At 42.0% G+C, this 17470-nt stretch overlaps 2 protein-coding genes across 3 annotated transcripts in view; one reads left to right on the top strand and one right to left on the bottom strand.

Annotated features, from left to right (window-relative positions):
• The window catches only part of NPHS2 (NPHS2 stomatin family member, podocin), an 18460-nt gene extending 7227 nt beyond the window's left edge, over positions 1-11233 (bottom strand). Inside the window, exons 1-4 of one of the 2 annotated variants that reach the window (XM_024758835.1) lie at positions 10922-11233; positions 6904-7007; positions 3346-3418; positions 1668-1750 (exon numbers count right to left, since the gene is read on the bottom strand). In XM_024758835.1, coding sequence (XP_024614603.1) covers positions 1668-1750; positions 3346-3418; positions 6904-7007; positions 10922-11195 — 534 coding nt within the window. In that variant the 5' untranslated portion in view covers positions 11196-11233. The remainder of the gene's footprint in view (positions 1-1667; positions 1751-3345; positions 3419-6903; positions 7008-10921) is intronic. The other variant, XM_024758836.1, reaches the window with a different exon arrangement.
• Positions 11234-15708: 4475 nt separating this feature from the next.
• Positions 15709-17470, top strand: part of TDRD5 (tudor domain containing 5) — a 96058-nt gene continuing 94296 nt past the window's right edge. Inside the window, exon 1 of the mRNA XM_024758813.1 lies at positions 15709-15760. The gene's annotated coding sequence lies outside the window, so the exon portion shown is untranslated. The remainder of the gene's footprint in view (positions 15761-17470) is intronic.

Genomic DNA, 17470 nt, shown 5'->3' with positions numbered 1-17470 from the left:
ATATATATATATATATATATATATATATATATATATATACAAACAAATGCACACACATATATGTCTGAAACTACAACCACATATATAGAAAAGTCTGAAAGGATACATTCTAAAATATCAACTCTATGGGTGATAGGGTTAGGTATAAGTTTTACTCCTTTTTATATTTTATTATATAAAATAAGCCTTTTAAAAGTATATTATTGTTATTCATATTTCCATTTACCAAAAGAAAGAATGAGAAAGAACCTCAGACTGAAAGTGGGAGACAGTTTAGGAAAGGCTTATAAATCTGAATCAGTAACAGGAAAGTCTAGATGTTATCTCTACATTTAACTTTTAATTGTGGTAAAATACACAAAACATCAAATTCACCATCTTAACCATTTTTAAGTGCACAATTCAGTAGTGTTAAGTACGTTCACATTGTTGGGCCACCAGTGTCCAGAACTCTTTACATCTTGCAAAACTGAAAACTGGTGAACAATTCCCCATTCTCTCCTCCTGGCAGTCCCCACAACCCTCATTCACTTTCTGTTGCTCTGAATTTCACTACTCTATGTTTCTCATATAAATGGAATTATACAGTATTTGTCTTTTTGTGACTGGCTTATTTCACTTGGCATACTTTTCTCAAGGTTCAGCCATGTTGTAGTATATGCCGGAATTTCTTTCCTTTTTAAGGCTGATTATTATTCCATTGTCGGCATATACATTTTGTTTATCTATTCAGCCATCAGCGGGCACGTGGATTGCTTCCACCTTTTGGCCATTGTGAAAAAAAATGATGCTATGAACATAGGTATACAAACGTCTCTTCAGTACCCTGCTTTCAATTCTTTGGCATTTATACCCAAAAGTAGAATTGGTGGATTATATGGTAATTCTATTTTTAATTTTTTGAGGAACTGTCATACTGTTTTCTACAGTAGCTGCACCATTTTACCTTCCCACCTACAGTATACAAGGGTTCCAATTTCTCTACATCTTTGCCAACACTTATTATTTTCTGGTTTTTTCTTAATAAGAGCCATCCTGATAGATGTGAGGTGGTATCTCATTGTGTTTTTGATTTGCATTTCTCTGATGATTAGTGATGTGGAGCATCTTTTCATGTGTTTTTTGGCCATTTGTAGATCTGCTTTGGAGAAATGTCTATTCAAGTCTGTATTGAAATGTCTATTCAAGTCAAGTATATATATTGTCTACCATATATGGAGGACAATCTGCTTTACTCAAAGTCATCTGATTTAAATATTAATCTTATCTAAAAAAATACCTTAACAGCAACATCTAGATGTATTTGACCAAATATCTGGGTACCATGGCTTAGCCAGGTTGACACATAAAATTAACCATCACAAAGGCCTTTGTCCATTTTTAATTGGATTGTTTGCTTTCTTGTTGTTGAGTTATAAGATTTTATATATTCTGGATATTAACCTCTTATCAGATATAGTATCTGCAGGTTTTTTCCCATTCTGTAAGTTGCCTTTTCATTCTGTTGATTGTGTCCTTTGTTGTAAAGGAGTTTTAAATTTTGATGTAGCCCGTATCTCTTTTTCTTTTCTACTTTTGAGCAAAAATAGTCATTTTCCTCTGGGCCAGAAGTGGTAGCTTGGCCAGGGAAAATGTAGAAAGAAAGCAAAATCCACCACTTGGCTTACCTCATGAAAGGGTATCTCCAAGGTTTGGAGGCGAAGGTCAACCTTGTGGTAGGTATCCAGGCAGGGCAAAAAGAAGAAAAGGCCTAGAAGAGGGGGCAGGGGAAGTGACAGGTGAATGGCCAGCATGGAGGCCATTTGGGGTTCACTCTTTTGGCGTCAAGTTGCATGTTGCATTGCTTTTCTTAGCCTCCAACTGCCCATAGACCTCCCCATATCCCACCTCCACCCATGGTGTGTTTGTTGTTACTAAGGCTACCAAATAATTTGTTGTTCAAGCTGGGGCACTTTTGAGGGTGAAAGGAGAGCACTATTATGACTTACACCAGGATAACAGGCATAAACAGGGATTATCCCCAGCAAAATGGGCTATATGGTCACCTTGGTCATGGTGCTGACCTGTCCAGATATTGGGTTACACATCTGTCTCCTTCACTAGATTTAAACTCTATAACGAGAGCATCTTACGCATTCCTGTTAGTCTTAGTGCCTTTTAGGTGCTCTGTAAAACTATTTCTTGAATCCACGTGTGTAAGAACTTTAGAGCCAGCAACCTCCATGTGGTATTTCTTAAAATGTGAGCCCCAAAGGAATCAGCAACATCATGATACCAGCCTTCTGGTTGGCTAGTTAGTCCTCACCCACCCAATATAATGTAGAGGGTCAATGTGCAATCAATATTTTAGATTGATTTACTGAGATTTTCTGAGAGACCATTGGACACTGTAGGCTTGTAGAAGAGCCAAAGCTTTGTTGGAATCAGCAGTACCTCAAGCACCCATGATCTCCCTGAGGAGCCACCCAGCTACTAGCCCTTCTCAGACCCAATCGAGAAGGATACCAAAAACTAGAACCAGAACAAGGCAGTCCCTGTTCTGGAACTACAGGGTCTGGTTCTATTTTTGTGTGAACCAATCTGTTGGCTCTGAATCTTCAAACTGATTTGTGTCTCCTAGTCTGGTGTCTATTCTCTATCTGTTTCTGTAGAGCTGGCTTGGAACTTGGACCCTTTCCAATCTGTGCACAGTGGGACTTTGCTTCTTCTCATGTCTTCCTGGATTAGCTCTTCAAACCCCAACTATTAGACTTTTCAGACTAACGATACTTGTATCTGTGCCCCATAATCAGCTTGGACTTCTGGATACAAACTCTGTAAGACTTTAAGGTCCTAGAGACTAGAGACCATGTCTAATTCATCCATCTTCATATCCTTTGTAGTTAAACAATGAAACACAGGAAGTGCTTAATCTACGTTTCTTAAATTTCCATGAACTGAAGGCCAATTTGTTACTTGGATGCTGAACTTTGCCTATCTAGCCTGGTGTGTTCTGATTCCCTGGATCCTGAACTAGCTCAGTTTTGCTCTGAGAATTCACAGGACTCAGACCACTTACATGTTCTACTCAAACCAGTGCCTGGTCTTAGGTCCTAGCCTACTTGCTACTCCAGCCAGCCTGGCCCTGGCATTCAGCTTTTTGCATCCACTCTCTCTTTTGGTCACTGTGACCTGGTAGTAATGCTCTCTGAAGAATTTCTTAATAACCTGTGTTACAAGTAACAGATTGAAAAATGAAGATATCATGAATCAAGTTACTTCATGTAATATGAGAGCTGTATTACAGACATGCATGGATTGAAGAAATTGGCAAGTCTCTGGGGGAGTAAAAAAGATCATTCTTACCAGGGCCTTTGGCTCTTCCAGGAAGCAGATGTCCCAGTCGGAATATAATTACTCTCTCATACTCCTGTATAACCTAAAGGAAAATTTAATACTTTTGAATCACTCCAAGAGATTAAAATGAAGTCTTCAGAAGACCCTGGTGTGAGAGTGATCCTAGGTATCAGAAATCTTTTGCTTTGAGAACCAAGAAAAAATTTCTGTTTATACTTACATTTCTAAAATATATACTTAGTAAATGAAAAATTTCAGAAACCAATGAAAAAGTATAAAATTTTTGAGACTGTGGACAGATTTTGATTAGAGAGTCATGGTTATCTAAAAAATAATTGGTTCCACCAAATCAAAGTAGTCACAGCATATTTAATCTTGTATATTGCCGTGATTGATGCATTATGAGCTTTTACATGTATCACTCATTAGCTATTTACAGACCTTACGGCAGCCATGCAGGTGCTCAGATCACCCTTCAGGAAGAGCCTGTAGCCAACTATATGTTGTCTGTAGGAGATACACTTTCTATTTAAATATACAAATAGGTTGAAAGTAAAAAGATAGAAAAAAATATACCACACAAAGAGTAACCAAAAGAGAGTAGGAGTGACTATACCGATATCAGACAAAATGAAGTTTAAAACAAACACGCAAAAATGTTACTAGTGATAAAGAGGGACATTGTGTAATGATAAAATGGCCAATGTGTTAGGAAAGTATAACAATGGTAAACATATATGTACCTAAAAATAGAGTTCCAACATATATAAAACAAAAACCAAAAGAACTGAAGGTAGATATAGACAATTCAATAATAAAAGTTGGAGACTTTACTATCCCACTTTCAATCATGGATAAAACAACTAGACAGAAGGTCAACAAGGAAAGAAAAGACTTGAACAACACTATAAACAAATTAAACCTAACAGATAGCTATGCATAACTCCACCCAACAATAGCAGAATAGATATTCTTTCAAGCACACATGAAACATCTCCAGGATAGACCATATGCTGGGCCATAAAAAAAACTCAATAAATTTAAAAGGATTGAAACCACTGTAAGTATATTCTCTGATTACAATGGAATGAAATTAGAAATTGATAACAGAAGGAAATTTGGGAAATTCACATATATATGGAAATTAAACCACACACTCTAAAATAACTGATAGGTCAAAGAAGATATCACAAAAGAAATTTAAAAACACTTTGAGGGACTTCGCTGGTGGTGCAGTGGTCAAGAATCCGCCTGCCAATGCAGGGGACATGGGTTCGAGCCTGGTCCAGGAAGATCCCACACGCCGTGAAGCAACTAAGCCTGTGTGCCACAACTACTGAGCCTGCGCCCTAGGGCCTGCGAGCCACAACTATTGAAGCCTGCGAGCCACAACTATTGAAGCCTGTGTGTCTAGAGCCTATGCTCCACAACAAGAGAAGCCACCACAGTGAGAAGCCTGTGCACTGCAACAAAGAGTAGCCCCTGCTTACTGCAACTACAGAAAGCCCGCACGCAGCAACAAAGACCCAATGAAGCCAAAAATAAATAAAATAAATAAATTTTAAAAATGCTGTAAATTCAGAACACAATGATAAATAAAGTTTATTAAAAAAAAAACAAAACACTTTGAGATGAATGAAAACAAAACCTCAAGATACCAAAACATGTGGGATGCAACTAAAGTAGTGCTTAAAGGAAAATTTATAGCTGTAAATGCCTATAACAAAAGAGAAGAAATATCTCAAAATAATACCCTAATTTTCTACCTTAATGTACTGGATATAGAAGCACAAAGTAAACCCAAAGTAAGCAGGAAGAAGAAAATAAAGATTAGAGTGGAAATAAATGCAACAGAAAATAGAAAAGCATCAGAGAAAATCAACTGACCCAAAAGTGGGTTCTTTGACAAGATCAACAAAATTGACAAATACTTAGCGAGACTGAACAAGAGAAGAGAGAGGAGATTCAAATTGCTGAAATCAGGAGTCAAAGAGGAGTGACAGAGACATCACTACTGTCCTTACAGAAATAAAAAAGATTGTAAAAGAAAAAATTGTGAACAACTAACAACAAATTAGATAACAGGTGAAATGGACAAATTCCTACAGAGTCATAAACTATCAAAACTGACTCGAGAAGAAAAATGAAAAAGACCCAGAATTAAAAGATTGAATTAGTAGTTTAAAAATTTCCCACAAAGAGAAGTCCAGGACCAGATGGCTTCACTGGTAAATTCTGCCAAATATTTAAAGAGGAATTAATACCAGTTCTTCACAAATTCTCCCAAATAATAGAAGAGGAGGGAAATCTTTCCAACTCATTATCTGAGGCCAGTATTACCCTGATACCAAAACAAGACAGTGATATCTCAAGACAAGAAGATTACAGACCAGTATCTCTCATGAATATAAATGCAAAAATCCTCAACAAACAACCAGCAACTTGACTCCAGTAACATATAAAAAGGATTATACATCATAACCAAGTGGGACTTATTCTAGGAATACACAGTTGATTTAACATCCAAAATTCAATGAATGTAATACACCATATTAACAGAATAAAGGGCAAATACCATGTAATCATCTCAATGGGGGAAGAAAAGGCATTTGACAAAATCCAACACCCTTTCACAAAGACAAAGGAGAAGAAGAGGAAGGAGAGCTTGTGTGGAGAGTGAAATCGGCCACAGCCCCAGCAGCATCTGTAGCGTTCCAGCCAAGGACATGCTCTTCCCTGACAGCTCCGGCCAATGACTAAGAATGGCAGGGATACAAGGGCTTGGCCATTTCTGCCCATTGTGAGACTCATCTATGAGGCAAACTTTGCTCTGGAGTTCCCTTTCAGTCTGGCCAAGACTTTCTTGGAGGTATCCCGCAGTCTGAGGCACTCTCTGTCCAATCCTTCCTTCCCCTTCTCACATCACAGGTGTCAGATCTGCATCATCGTCTGAAGGTTTTCCCTGCCTACTCTTATTCTCTCTCCCCTTAATCTTTCACAGACCATGCCACCCCATAAATCTCTTGCACTTCTAATTCCATCTTGGTATGTGCTTCCCAAACTGACATAGGTCTTCATTTACTTCAGGGACAGCCATGTGTAACCACCTGTGGGCCCAAGATAATTATCATCTGTGGTCTATAGAAGCTGCCTGAGAAGTTTCCTGGAGGTGTCAGGAGTAGGCATCATGACCTCTTCTGGGCTGGTCTTTGTGTTATAGAGTGTAGATGAACTAGACATAGCTCCTGTCCTGAAGGGGCTCTCAGTCTAATGGCAGAGATTGTGTATCCACAAATATTATGCATGTGGTAATTGCTAGAATTGATGTGAAAGTAGGATGACACGAGAGCACAAGGAAGGGAATGACAGTCTGGAGGAGTCAAGAAAGGCTTCACAGTTATCTCTGAGCAGGTATAAAGAGTAAGAGCTCTCCTGGAAGGTGAGTGGGAGTGAGGGCATTCAATGCAGAGCAGACAGCATGTACCAAAACACAGAAATGAGAGTGGACATGGTGTGGTCAGTGAGAGGCACCAGGAAATTACTTATTGGGTCCTCATGGAATCTCACCTTTATGCAGAACCAGATAGAAAAAGGGAAGGTCACAATGACGAAGAGCAGGGATGTGAGGACAAGAAGCCACTCACAAGCCCCTAAACTGGAAGACTTGGTACCTTAAAAAAAAAAAAAAAAAAAGCAAAAGAATAATTATATTGGAACTTCACCATATTCACTGACTAGCACCTCTAGTCCGGTCCTTGGTATTAGGGTCAGAGCAGTTTGCCGACGTTGCTGGAAATAATGGAACGAGCTGTCTATCAGCGTGGTCAGTTCCCAGAGCCCGGGGCGCGGTCTGTGTGAAGGGCTTTGTGGGCAGATGGAAGGTGGAACAGGCTCCTGGAAAGGCAGTGGAGGGTACACTGGAACAACCACAGAATCTGGGCAGAAGGTCTGGGTTCTGGTTCTGGCTCCACCGTTTTCTGTCCAAATGACCTTAAGCAAGGTACACAACCTCTCAGTTTCCTCATCTATTCAAGGAAATGCTATTGCATAACTATTTCATAATAACTATCTCGTGGAATAGCTCATATCTCTGGCATAAGAATGAAATGACATATAAATATAAAAGCACTGAACTGTGTTTTTTTACATGTCTGGTGTTGTCATTTAAAACTCATGTTTACCTAGTGGTAACTGCTACAAAAGTACTTTTTCTATCTGAGCCCCTCTTAAATAGGTACCTTAAAAATACACGATCAATGAAATTGCTACAAAATAGATTTACGTTCCAAAGGCACTTAGCATTACAAAGGTTCCATTTAAGTCTTTATTTTTCATTGTGAAAAGCAGATTGCTGTCAACTTTGTTAGACACGATTGGCTTTACTTTTGAGCTATCCATTTCCAACTAGAGGACAGAAGCTGTGCTCCTTTTATATGCATGTGCCAAAAAGGCATACACACACACATACACACACACACACACACACACACACACACACACACACAGCCATACTTAGATGATATTTCCTTAGTATCCTCTAGAAGTATAATTTTGAGAAAAAACAGGACCCTTTGTCCCTCTCTGCACAGTTTCTTCTATTTGAAGTGGTTCAAACCATATGTGTCCAGAGGTTCATCTTCCCTGAAATTACAGCTCCATCTACCACTTGCCCCAATATCTGAAATTCCTCCATGAGAGCCCCTTCTTTGGCTTCAGGTGTGGATCTTTAGACAGTCTTTGAAAATCACCTATATGGGGTAATATTAGCCCATTTGTGCCTATAAAAAAGTGATATGGAACTGAAGTTCAGGCCATCCAGGTTGCTTGGGTGATAAATGAAATGGTATCAGGGAAAATTCAGTCTCAAGCACATAAGCTTCTTGGGGCCTTGTCTTGTTTAAACCATGTCCCAGGACTGGAATAGTGCCTGACACATACAGGTGCTCAATAAATACTTGTTGAATGTAGGAAGGAAGGAGAAGTGGATACTGAAAATGATTTAAATGTAATGGTTATAGAAATCTCAAGAATTTTAATCCACAGGTACTAGAAAACTGGCCAAAGGGATACTATTTGTCAGTTTAAAAATCTTATAGAGGAATAGAAGGTGACTAAAGATTAGAAATGGTGAAAAGTCTATTTTTAAGGGATGGGAAGGAAATGGATAACTAATTAGTAGGCCTGAAAATTTGATTTCCATTCTTGCAAAATAACTGGAAAGGTCATCACCAAATTGATGTGCCATTTACTCGAAGAGGGCAGATACACAAGCTGCACCAGCACAAAACCAAATTCGGTGCTAAATGCCAATGTATGGCAGTTCCTAAATGGTGTCCCACGGAACACTAATCCTCCAGGGCGCTCCACAAAGCAAGTGTTCCTGGAGCAAACAAGTTTAGGAAATATTGTGTACTGTATCTCACTCCTGGAGCTTCCCAATAGTCACTGGCATATTGAAGCTAGGAGAATCCCTGCAGCAAAGAAGCATTCTTAGCTTTGTTTAACCTAGTATTTCCCAAACATTTGACCAGGCGATGTCTCCTCCAAGCAAATTCATGTTCTATGGAATTTATTTCTCATGCAACCTACTCTGGGAGATGCAGTTTTGAGAGAGGTGTTTCTATAAACATCTTATTAGTTTTTGCAATATTCTTCCCTAAAAGCAGTAACAGTGTTATTGCCATGTTTACTAGCTTATAAATATATTTCATTTGCCAGTGGTAACCATGGTAAGTAAAAATAAATAAATGCACATACCAACAAAATTTATATTTTATAAGTGAAGAAAGTCCTCAAAATTCCTTCATACCATAGTTAGGGATGTGAACAGAAAACTAATATGTATACCCAAATCTAACTTGAAGCTTTACTCACAAAATATTATTCTCTTAGAATGAGTTCCTTGAATATCCAATTTGTTTAGTGTAAGTGAATAGTGTAACACTACATGTTAAAGCAGGAAGCGCCTTGAGATACGACAGTCTGAGAATCCTCAACATTTCAGTAAAATGAAGCTTCTCTTAGTTTCTCCCAAATCTTAGGTAGCCTGGCTGTGGGAGTGTGGTACTAGTGAGGAGGAGAGGGGATGTTGATGTGTCTGTTCCCCTTTCCTCTGGGAGCCACAGAAACCTCTCAGACAAGGGCTCAGCAAGGGTGTCTCATCCTTAATGGGCTCATCCATTGCTTGCGGGGGCCTGAAGCTCTAGTCACTTTATAGCTGAACAGACTGAGGCCCACAAGGTGAAGCTACTAGCCCAAGGCCACAGCTAGTTGGTGGCAGTGCTGGAACCATGACCAGAAATCAGGGGCAGCACCCTGCAAGGATGGGCTTTTCAATAAGACTGTTTTATTCTGGAATGCTGGCTTCTCCACTTCCCACCTGTAGGTCTTGGGCAAGTTATTTAATTTCTCAGCATTTTTTCTCATCTGTGACACAGGAATGATAATACTCAGTAAAACACCTAGCATGTGCCTGGCACACAGTAGGAGCTCCAAAAATGGGGCTCCCTTCCTTCCCTGCCCCACCCATGTGGTCTGAAGCACAATACTTACAGACCTCTAACCTCAGCACTACTGTAGCAGTGAATCCAATAACCCTTTAATGACCAGAAGTTTCTGACCCATGAAAGGGCATCAGTTAGGCAAAACAGCATTAACATGGTCAACATAAACTACATCCCAACTGCTGGAATCTTTCTCAAGTCATAGCTTTCAGTGCTACAGCATATAGGGCAGTGCTGGTAGCCAGGAGATGTTAAAATTTCATAGTCAGCAGAAAGTAGTATAACACACTATTCCTTATTTACCTTCCTTTAAACCTCCTTCACCCTGAAATTAAGGTGTAATGCGTTTTTTCTTCCACTCATCATAGAAAGGATTGGAAGCAGATAAATTTGTTCCTAAGAGTTGCTTCACCTGCAGAAGCTAAAGAGACACCTTTCCCTGTGATTCCCTCCCTTTGGTCTAACTTGCCTCTTTTAGCTTGCAAGGGTGTTTTTTTTCTTTCCCTCCAGGCTTTGCGCAAGATAAGTGCTTCCAGCGTCTTATTTTATCCTCACAATTACCCTCTGAGGTGGGTAGTATTGCTGTCCCCATTTGATACATGGTTAAGTCCCTGACTATGATCAAATAGTTAGCTAAGATTCAAACTGAGATCTAGCTTTTCTCTACTTGGCTCTGCTGCCTCTACTTTTTAGAAAGTATGATCACTGCAAAGTGTAAAATACTTTTAGGAAAGTCTGATGAGGAGAGGAGAATAAGCTACATAGTTGCCCTGAACCACGTTGATTGGTCCCCAACCTGGATCACACTCCCTCCCACCTCCCATCCATGGCTGACCCCTGAGAACAGCGGTATTTAGCTGATGTTATTTGTATTTCTTCTGATGCATTTTGGTCTCCACCACAGAGGGGTTGGTGGGTCCTATCTCGCGTCTTTCATTTCCTGGGAAGCTGAGCAGGTCCAGCAGGCTGCTCTGGCCTCGGAAGCTCTCAGTGCGGTGCCTCATTGCACCTTAATTGACATCCCTTGGGTACCACTTGGAAAGGCCGCACCCCCTCCCGGGGCCTCAGCCTGACCGCTGTACCTTCCTCGGGCCGCTCGCTCTCCAGCAGCGCCACCACCTCGGTGCCCTCCTCGCCAGAGCCCCGGACCTCATCCACGTCCACCACGGTGGCTGCAGGCGCTCGGGGCTCACCCGAGCTCCCTGCCCGCCCGAGGGCCATCTGCTCCGGCCCGGCGTCCCGGCGCCCGCGGCCTCTGCCGCCCCTCTCAGCCTTCGCCCTCTTGTTCTCTTTGTGGGCGGACCCGCTGCCTCTCCCGTGGGCCTCTCTGGAGGAGCTCCGAGCCCTTTTCTCCATCCTCAGAACGACCGAATCCAGGAGCGCAGTTCCTGCAAAGTCGCTGGCAGGGATGCGGGGCGCGTCCCGAGGGGACTATAGTGACCTTGGGCGGGGGCGGGACCTGGGCGGTGGGCAGGCGGGGCTCTGCTCGGGGTGAAACCCGGCAGCTGTTTCTCAGGGGGGCTGTGGACAGGGCGCGCCACCGCTGAGACTTGGTGCCACCTTCAACACTGAGTTTTTGTGAAAACCCATGTGCCAATTTATGGCGTTTTAAAATGTGTTTCTAGAGACGAAAATTTGAGCTGAAATACTACGGAGGCCCGCAAACCGCTGAAGGTGCGATGGCATTTTGCTTTATGATTTGTAAATATCGTATAGAATGGGGTATGTGGTCCTCGCTTAAGACTAAAGAGCTTACAGGAAAGAAAAGGTCGTCCAGTTAGGGTAACTTTAAGGTAAAATTAGAAACTTCTCCCCAAGCAACCCCGTCTTCCCCCTTAAGATCTTCCCAAGGTTACCTTTCCTCTTTCCCCTAATTTATTTTATATCCTGGCCCTACTCTTTCTGCTGAGATTTTCACTGGTAAAGGTGTTGACTGACTACTCCTGGGAACATTTAGGTTTTAAAAGTGGGAAGGAGAGGAAAATTCTCCCAGAACTCACTCTCTCTCTCTCTCTCTCTCCAGACCTCTTCTCTCTCTCTTATGTATATTTCTTTATTTTTACTAATTTATTATTATTTTTATTAATGCTTAAGCCTGTTGATGATGTTACTTCTTGAAGAATCAGAAGGGAAGGGATCTGATTTAACTTCTGTTTTAGGAAAGGAACACTTTTGTCCTTGGCTAGGCTCTGTTCCCATGCTTCTTTGATGAAGGCAGGAGTGTTGCTTTTTTAAGGTTCACTGGCCATGCTCCATCCAGCAGCAAACCGGGGTAGCTGCCCCACCCACCTGCATCTGAGGAAATTGAAACATTGAATAGATCTATTTCTTTTTTATTCTCTATTAGTAATTTCTCACTGAATGCTAGGTTGGTCTAGACAACCATTCAAAGTAGAGATTCATGACTCTACTCGGATAGCTCAGATCACATTATTGTATTGTTCACTTACTTTAAATTTTTCAGTATTTATTGAGTTCACATAGTGATAGCTTTTTCTCCTCTCAAAAAGTTTTATTAAAGAATGAGGACCTGAAGTAACTCAAATTGGCTCTGGAGAAACTATTCCATTTCTTTCTTCCATATAGGCCATGCTAGGACACTGGGAATAAAGTAATGAAAAGATTAGTAATAAAGTAACTTAAATAGATTTGTTTTTTACTCTCTAAACCTGATTATTATTATAGGGAGAACAAATGTTTCCTCTCAAGGGCCTGACTCAATTAATAGTTCCTGCCCAGAACACTACACTGAAAAAAATTCTGAAGCTGCATTTGGCCCATAGGGGGAAAAGTATCATGATTATTTAGTATTCACTCAAAATTAATAGTTGATATTTAACATAATTAGTTTTTTTATCATCCTGAAAAGATTTCTCTATTTGGAAAAGCATGAAACTGTAGCATTTATTGATTTTTTTTCTCAGCCTTTGATTCTGTTATGAATTAATTTGATCTAGAGTCCTAAGTATAAACTCTTAAACTAAAATTGTACCTCAATTTTTGATCCAAGAATTGGCAGAATAGTTGGCCAAATGACATTCTCAACGCTGTACCCTGGGGGCTTCCCTGGTGGCGCAGTGCAGTGGTTGAGAGTCTGCCTGCCGATGCAGGGGACGTGGGTTCGTGCCCCGGTCCGGGAAGATCCCACATGCCGCAGAGCGGCTGGGCCCGTGAGCCATGGCCGCTGGGCCTGCGCATCCGGAGCCTGTGCTCCGCGGCGGGAGAGGCCACAACAGTGAGAGGCCCGCGTACCGCAAAAAATAAAAATAAAAAAAATAAAATTGCTGTACCCTGTCTCCCAATAAGATAGAGGGCTGGGACGTGGGTTCGTGCCCCGGTCCGGGAAGATCCCACATGCCGCAGAGCGGCTGGGCCCGTGAGCCATGGCCGCTGGGCCTGCGCATCCGGAGCCTGTGCTCCGCGGCGGGAGAGGCCACAACAGTGAGAGGCCCGCGTACCGCAAAAAATAAAAATAAAAAAAATTAAAAATGCTGTACCCTGTCTCCCAATAAGATAGAGGGATTTCTTGTAGGAAAAAAATTGATGAGAAAAAGCCATACTTGGTGTTGGAGCCCATGTTGGGTACTTGTTCTCATCTCCTTTGCTGTTATAGCATCACTACTTCATTTTCTATATCCATTTATAACAGTAACACAAGCACTTGCTTATAACACAAGTCTGTTGGGATTATGAATGACAATGACAATATCTGATAAAATGTGTAACATTCCATGTTAGAAAAGTCAACACAGCATCTTGAAGGTGGAGGAGTTGGGGAGTGCTGAGGCAGCAGCATGAGTCCCTAGCTGGCTGGCCTCATCTACTCTTAAAATGATGTTGCTGTTTTCTTTTAGATTCCTTTTTAATTGAAAGTGTTGGTCATCCCTTTGCTGAAAATATTAATGTACACATCTTTAAACTCTTAACGCTTTAGTCCTTGTTTGGGTTTGTTACGAGGCTGACATCTGTGGGAATGGAGTTACTAGGAGAGGGGGAGGACCAATTAAAGTTGCTAGCTATGAGTTTGTTTCTAAAACAAAGGTCATGATAGATTTCAAGGCTTTCTAAATTAATATACTTATTCTCATTTAGTGGTTTGAAATTTTATATCCATAATGAAGAGAGTGAATATTGATTTATATGACTTATGTAATGGGAAAACTGGAATTCATTATCACTAGATGAAATTGCAAATCTTATCATTTGAAAGCTGGAAGAAATTACAGGGAGTTATATTTGACTTTCTCAATTTGTAGATGGCAGAGAAACCAACCAGGAGGGCACAGCAGTGGTCTAGGAAAGTGATGCTGATGAGAGCTGACTTTGGCAATGGGAATGGGTTAGAGTCAGGAAATATTTCTGAGGTAGAATATCAGCAGAATTTGGTGACCACATGGGGTTATGAAGGGGCGGGGGAGGATGGTGAGGGGATAGAAGACTTGAGAGATTTTGACTTTTAGAGGTTGAGCAGCTGGTCATAACTGCAGGCATCTCTGTCAGACCCACTTCCCCTAATTATACTGCTCTCAAGCGTTTTATGTTCTGGCCTTCTTTGCCTGGAGATGCAGTTGTCCACTTGTTAGGTGCAGATAAAACTGACTTGACTCCTCTCTCATTAATTCATTCCACAGATACATAGTGAGCACCTACTATACGTTTAGCACTGCTCATCTCTGAGGGTGTAAAGGTAAGACATGCCCTTGAGGAGCTTAGAGTCTAACAGGAAGAAACAGATATGTAAACACATAGATGTGATAAAGTGTATGTTATGACAGAAGGACCTACAGCAGGGTCTCTCCACTTCAGCACTGTTGACGTTTGGGGCCAGATAATTCTTTGTTGTAGGGGGCTTTCCTATGTATTGTAAGATCTTTAGCAGGATCCCTGGCCTCTACCAAGTACTAGATGCCAGTAGCACCTCCCCAACAGCTGCAGTGACCAAAAGTGTCTCCAGACATTGCCAGGTGTCCCATGGGGGCAAAACTGCTCAGGGCTGAGAACCACAGATCTGCATGTTACCACGAGGACACAGAGGAGGGGGTAAGTAATTCTACCTGGGTGGAGTCAGAGGAGACCCAGTTTGAGCCATATTAAGAGGTAGCCAGGTGATCCTCAGATGGGCTTCAAGAACTAGGCCGTCCGTCAGATCAAACGCCTACATGAAATTCCTAATCAAGACTTTTTGATAAGCTTTCAATATTTTTGTTACCGTGGATGAGAAACGTGTTCACAGTCTTTTGTTTTTTTTTTTTTTTTGTGGTACGGGGGCCTCTCCCTGTTGTGGCCTCTCCCGTTGCGGAGCACAGGCTCCTGACGCGCAGGCTCAGCGGCCATGGCTCACGGGCCCAGCCGCTCCGCGGCATGTGGGATCTTCCCAGACCGGGGCACGAACCGTGTACCCTGCACCAGCAGGCGGACTCTCAACCACTGCGCTGCCAGGGAAGCCCCACAGTTTTGTTTTAAATTTATTTATTTAGTCATTGATTTTCAAGCTTTATCGCAGTAAGAATTGTACATATTTAAGGTGTATATATATACTGTGAAATGATTAAAAACTTTTAAAAACCATTTTTACAACAGAATTTACACCAGTGGAACAAAGAATTGAATATCATTTCTTTCATCAACAAATGTAATTTTGATATTTCCTTTGATGGTACAAGTGGATTTCAAATCCAGTCAAACTTTTTCCTAACGAGTACTTCAAAATAATGATGAAACTTCAGGTACAGAAGCGGCTGTAGGCGCCGGAAGCGCGCCGCGCAGGAACCCCGCTCCCTGCCCCGCCCTCCCTGGGCCGCGCCTTCGGCTGCGCAGCCTCCGTGCGCACCCAGACGGGAACTTCCCCCGAGGATTCGCAGGGGCGGTCCCGGAGGCAGAAGTCGATATCTGGCAGCGTCCAGCTTCCCGCAGCAAATTCAGTGAGTATCAAATGGCTTGCTGGAGGCCCGTGGGCATGCCAGCTGACCCCACTTGGTTGCCTTCTGAAAAGTGTGGGTGGAGGTTACTTTTGGCTGGAGGGTCCCCAGCACCTCCTTTTCCCCGAACCCTCAAGCTACCCTTATGGGCTGAGAAAAAGCAGTCTATTAGACCGCACCTGTAACCTATTCATGGTAGATGAAGCAGGAGGAGCTCCGATTCTCACGTTAGAGGGCATCAAAATCACCTGCAGGGCTTATTAAAACATATTGCTGGGTTCCTTCTACCCGCTTCCTCCCAGGTTCTGGTTGAGCAAGTCTGGCATGGGGTCTGATAATTGGTATTTCTAACTAGTTCCTAGGTTATTCTGTTGCTCTGGAACCACAAGTCGAGAATCACTCTCATAGAAGTTAAACAAAGTGTTTTCTAAATACTCCAGCCCCTTCTCACTCCCTCTTAGCCTGGTTTATTTTCCTTGAGAGCAGTTATCATTACTTGATATTATATATATTTATCTGCTTTTTGTTTGTCCTTAGTAAGGTCCAGGGGAACAGAAACTTTGTTTTGCTCTTATAGTTCCATATTTTAGAACAGTGCCTGGCACATAGTGGGAACTAGAAGATATTTGTTGCTTGAAAGAACACGTGTTTTGGAAGGCGTCAGACAAAGCTGAAGCCGTGAGAGTGAAAAAGCTTGCTCAGGAAGAGGGGAAAGAGTAAAAAGGAGAAGGGCCAAGGACAGACCTTGGTGTGCGTGGACATTTAATGGAATAAGAGAAATAGGAAATAAGAGCAGAAAGCTAGGTGCCAAGCTCAGTGCAGCAGCATCTGAGACACCCACAGAGGAGAGATTTTCAGAAAGGGAGGGGACACCAAGAGTAAACAGCAGAAATCATCTAAGATGAAAAGACTGAAAAGCCTTTAAGATTTGTCAGAAGATTTGTCATTGATGATTTTGGTAAGACTAACTTAGGATGTTCAGGGTAGTAGGCTGATTGCTTTGGATTGAGTAGGGAATGGTGGATAAAAAAGTGGGAGAAAATGAGTGTGAACAGTTTATTCAAGGATTTGGCCAGGAAGGAATGGCTGAAAGTATTTCTCTGTCTCTCTCCCTTTCTCTTTCTGTGTGTCTCTGGGAGTCGGAGCAAAGTCACTTTCTAGTGGTGAGGCAGGAGTGTGTAAAAGTTTAATAGGGGACTTCCCTGGTGGCACAGTGGTTAAGAATCCGCCTGCCAATGCAGGAGACACGGGTACGAGCCCTGGTCCAGGAAGATCCCACAGGCTGCTGAGCAGCTAAGCCCGTGCGCCACAGCTACTGAGCCTGCATGCCTAGAGCCTGTGCTCTGCAACAAGAGAAGCCACTGCAATGAAGAGTAGCCCCCACTGGCCACAACTAGAGAAAAGCCGGCGTGCAGCAATGAAAACCCAACGCAGCCAAAAATAAATAAATTTAAAAAAAAGTTTAATAGGGATGGCAAAGGCTTAGAGTAATTGCTGTGGGAAATAGAATTGAACGGTGACATCACATGGCCCCAAATTGGGCATAATGTTAAAAAACTGTGGGAGGTAGGAATGCTGTATAAGTTCTATCAGGAGCTTCTAACTCACCTACTCCTTTGCTGTGTTTTCAAAAGATTCTCTCATACTTGTCATGAGGCATATATTAAAGCTTCAGAGGCTTAAAACACACAACACAGAAACTCGTTACTGGCT

Source organism: Neophocaena asiaeorientalis, unplaced genomic scaffold (assembly GCF_003031525.2).
Source record: "Neophocaena asiaeorientalis asiaeorientalis breed wild unplaced genomic scaffold, Neophocaena_asiaeorientalis_V1.1 scaffold182, whole genome shotgun sequence".
Classification (NCBI taxonomy): Eukaryota; Metazoa; Chordata; class Mammalia; order Artiodactyla; family Phocoenidae; genus Neophocaena; species Neophocaena asiaeorientalis.
Note: the sequence above shows the minus strand (reverse complement) of the source record. Positions and strands in the feature narration are given on the sequence as shown.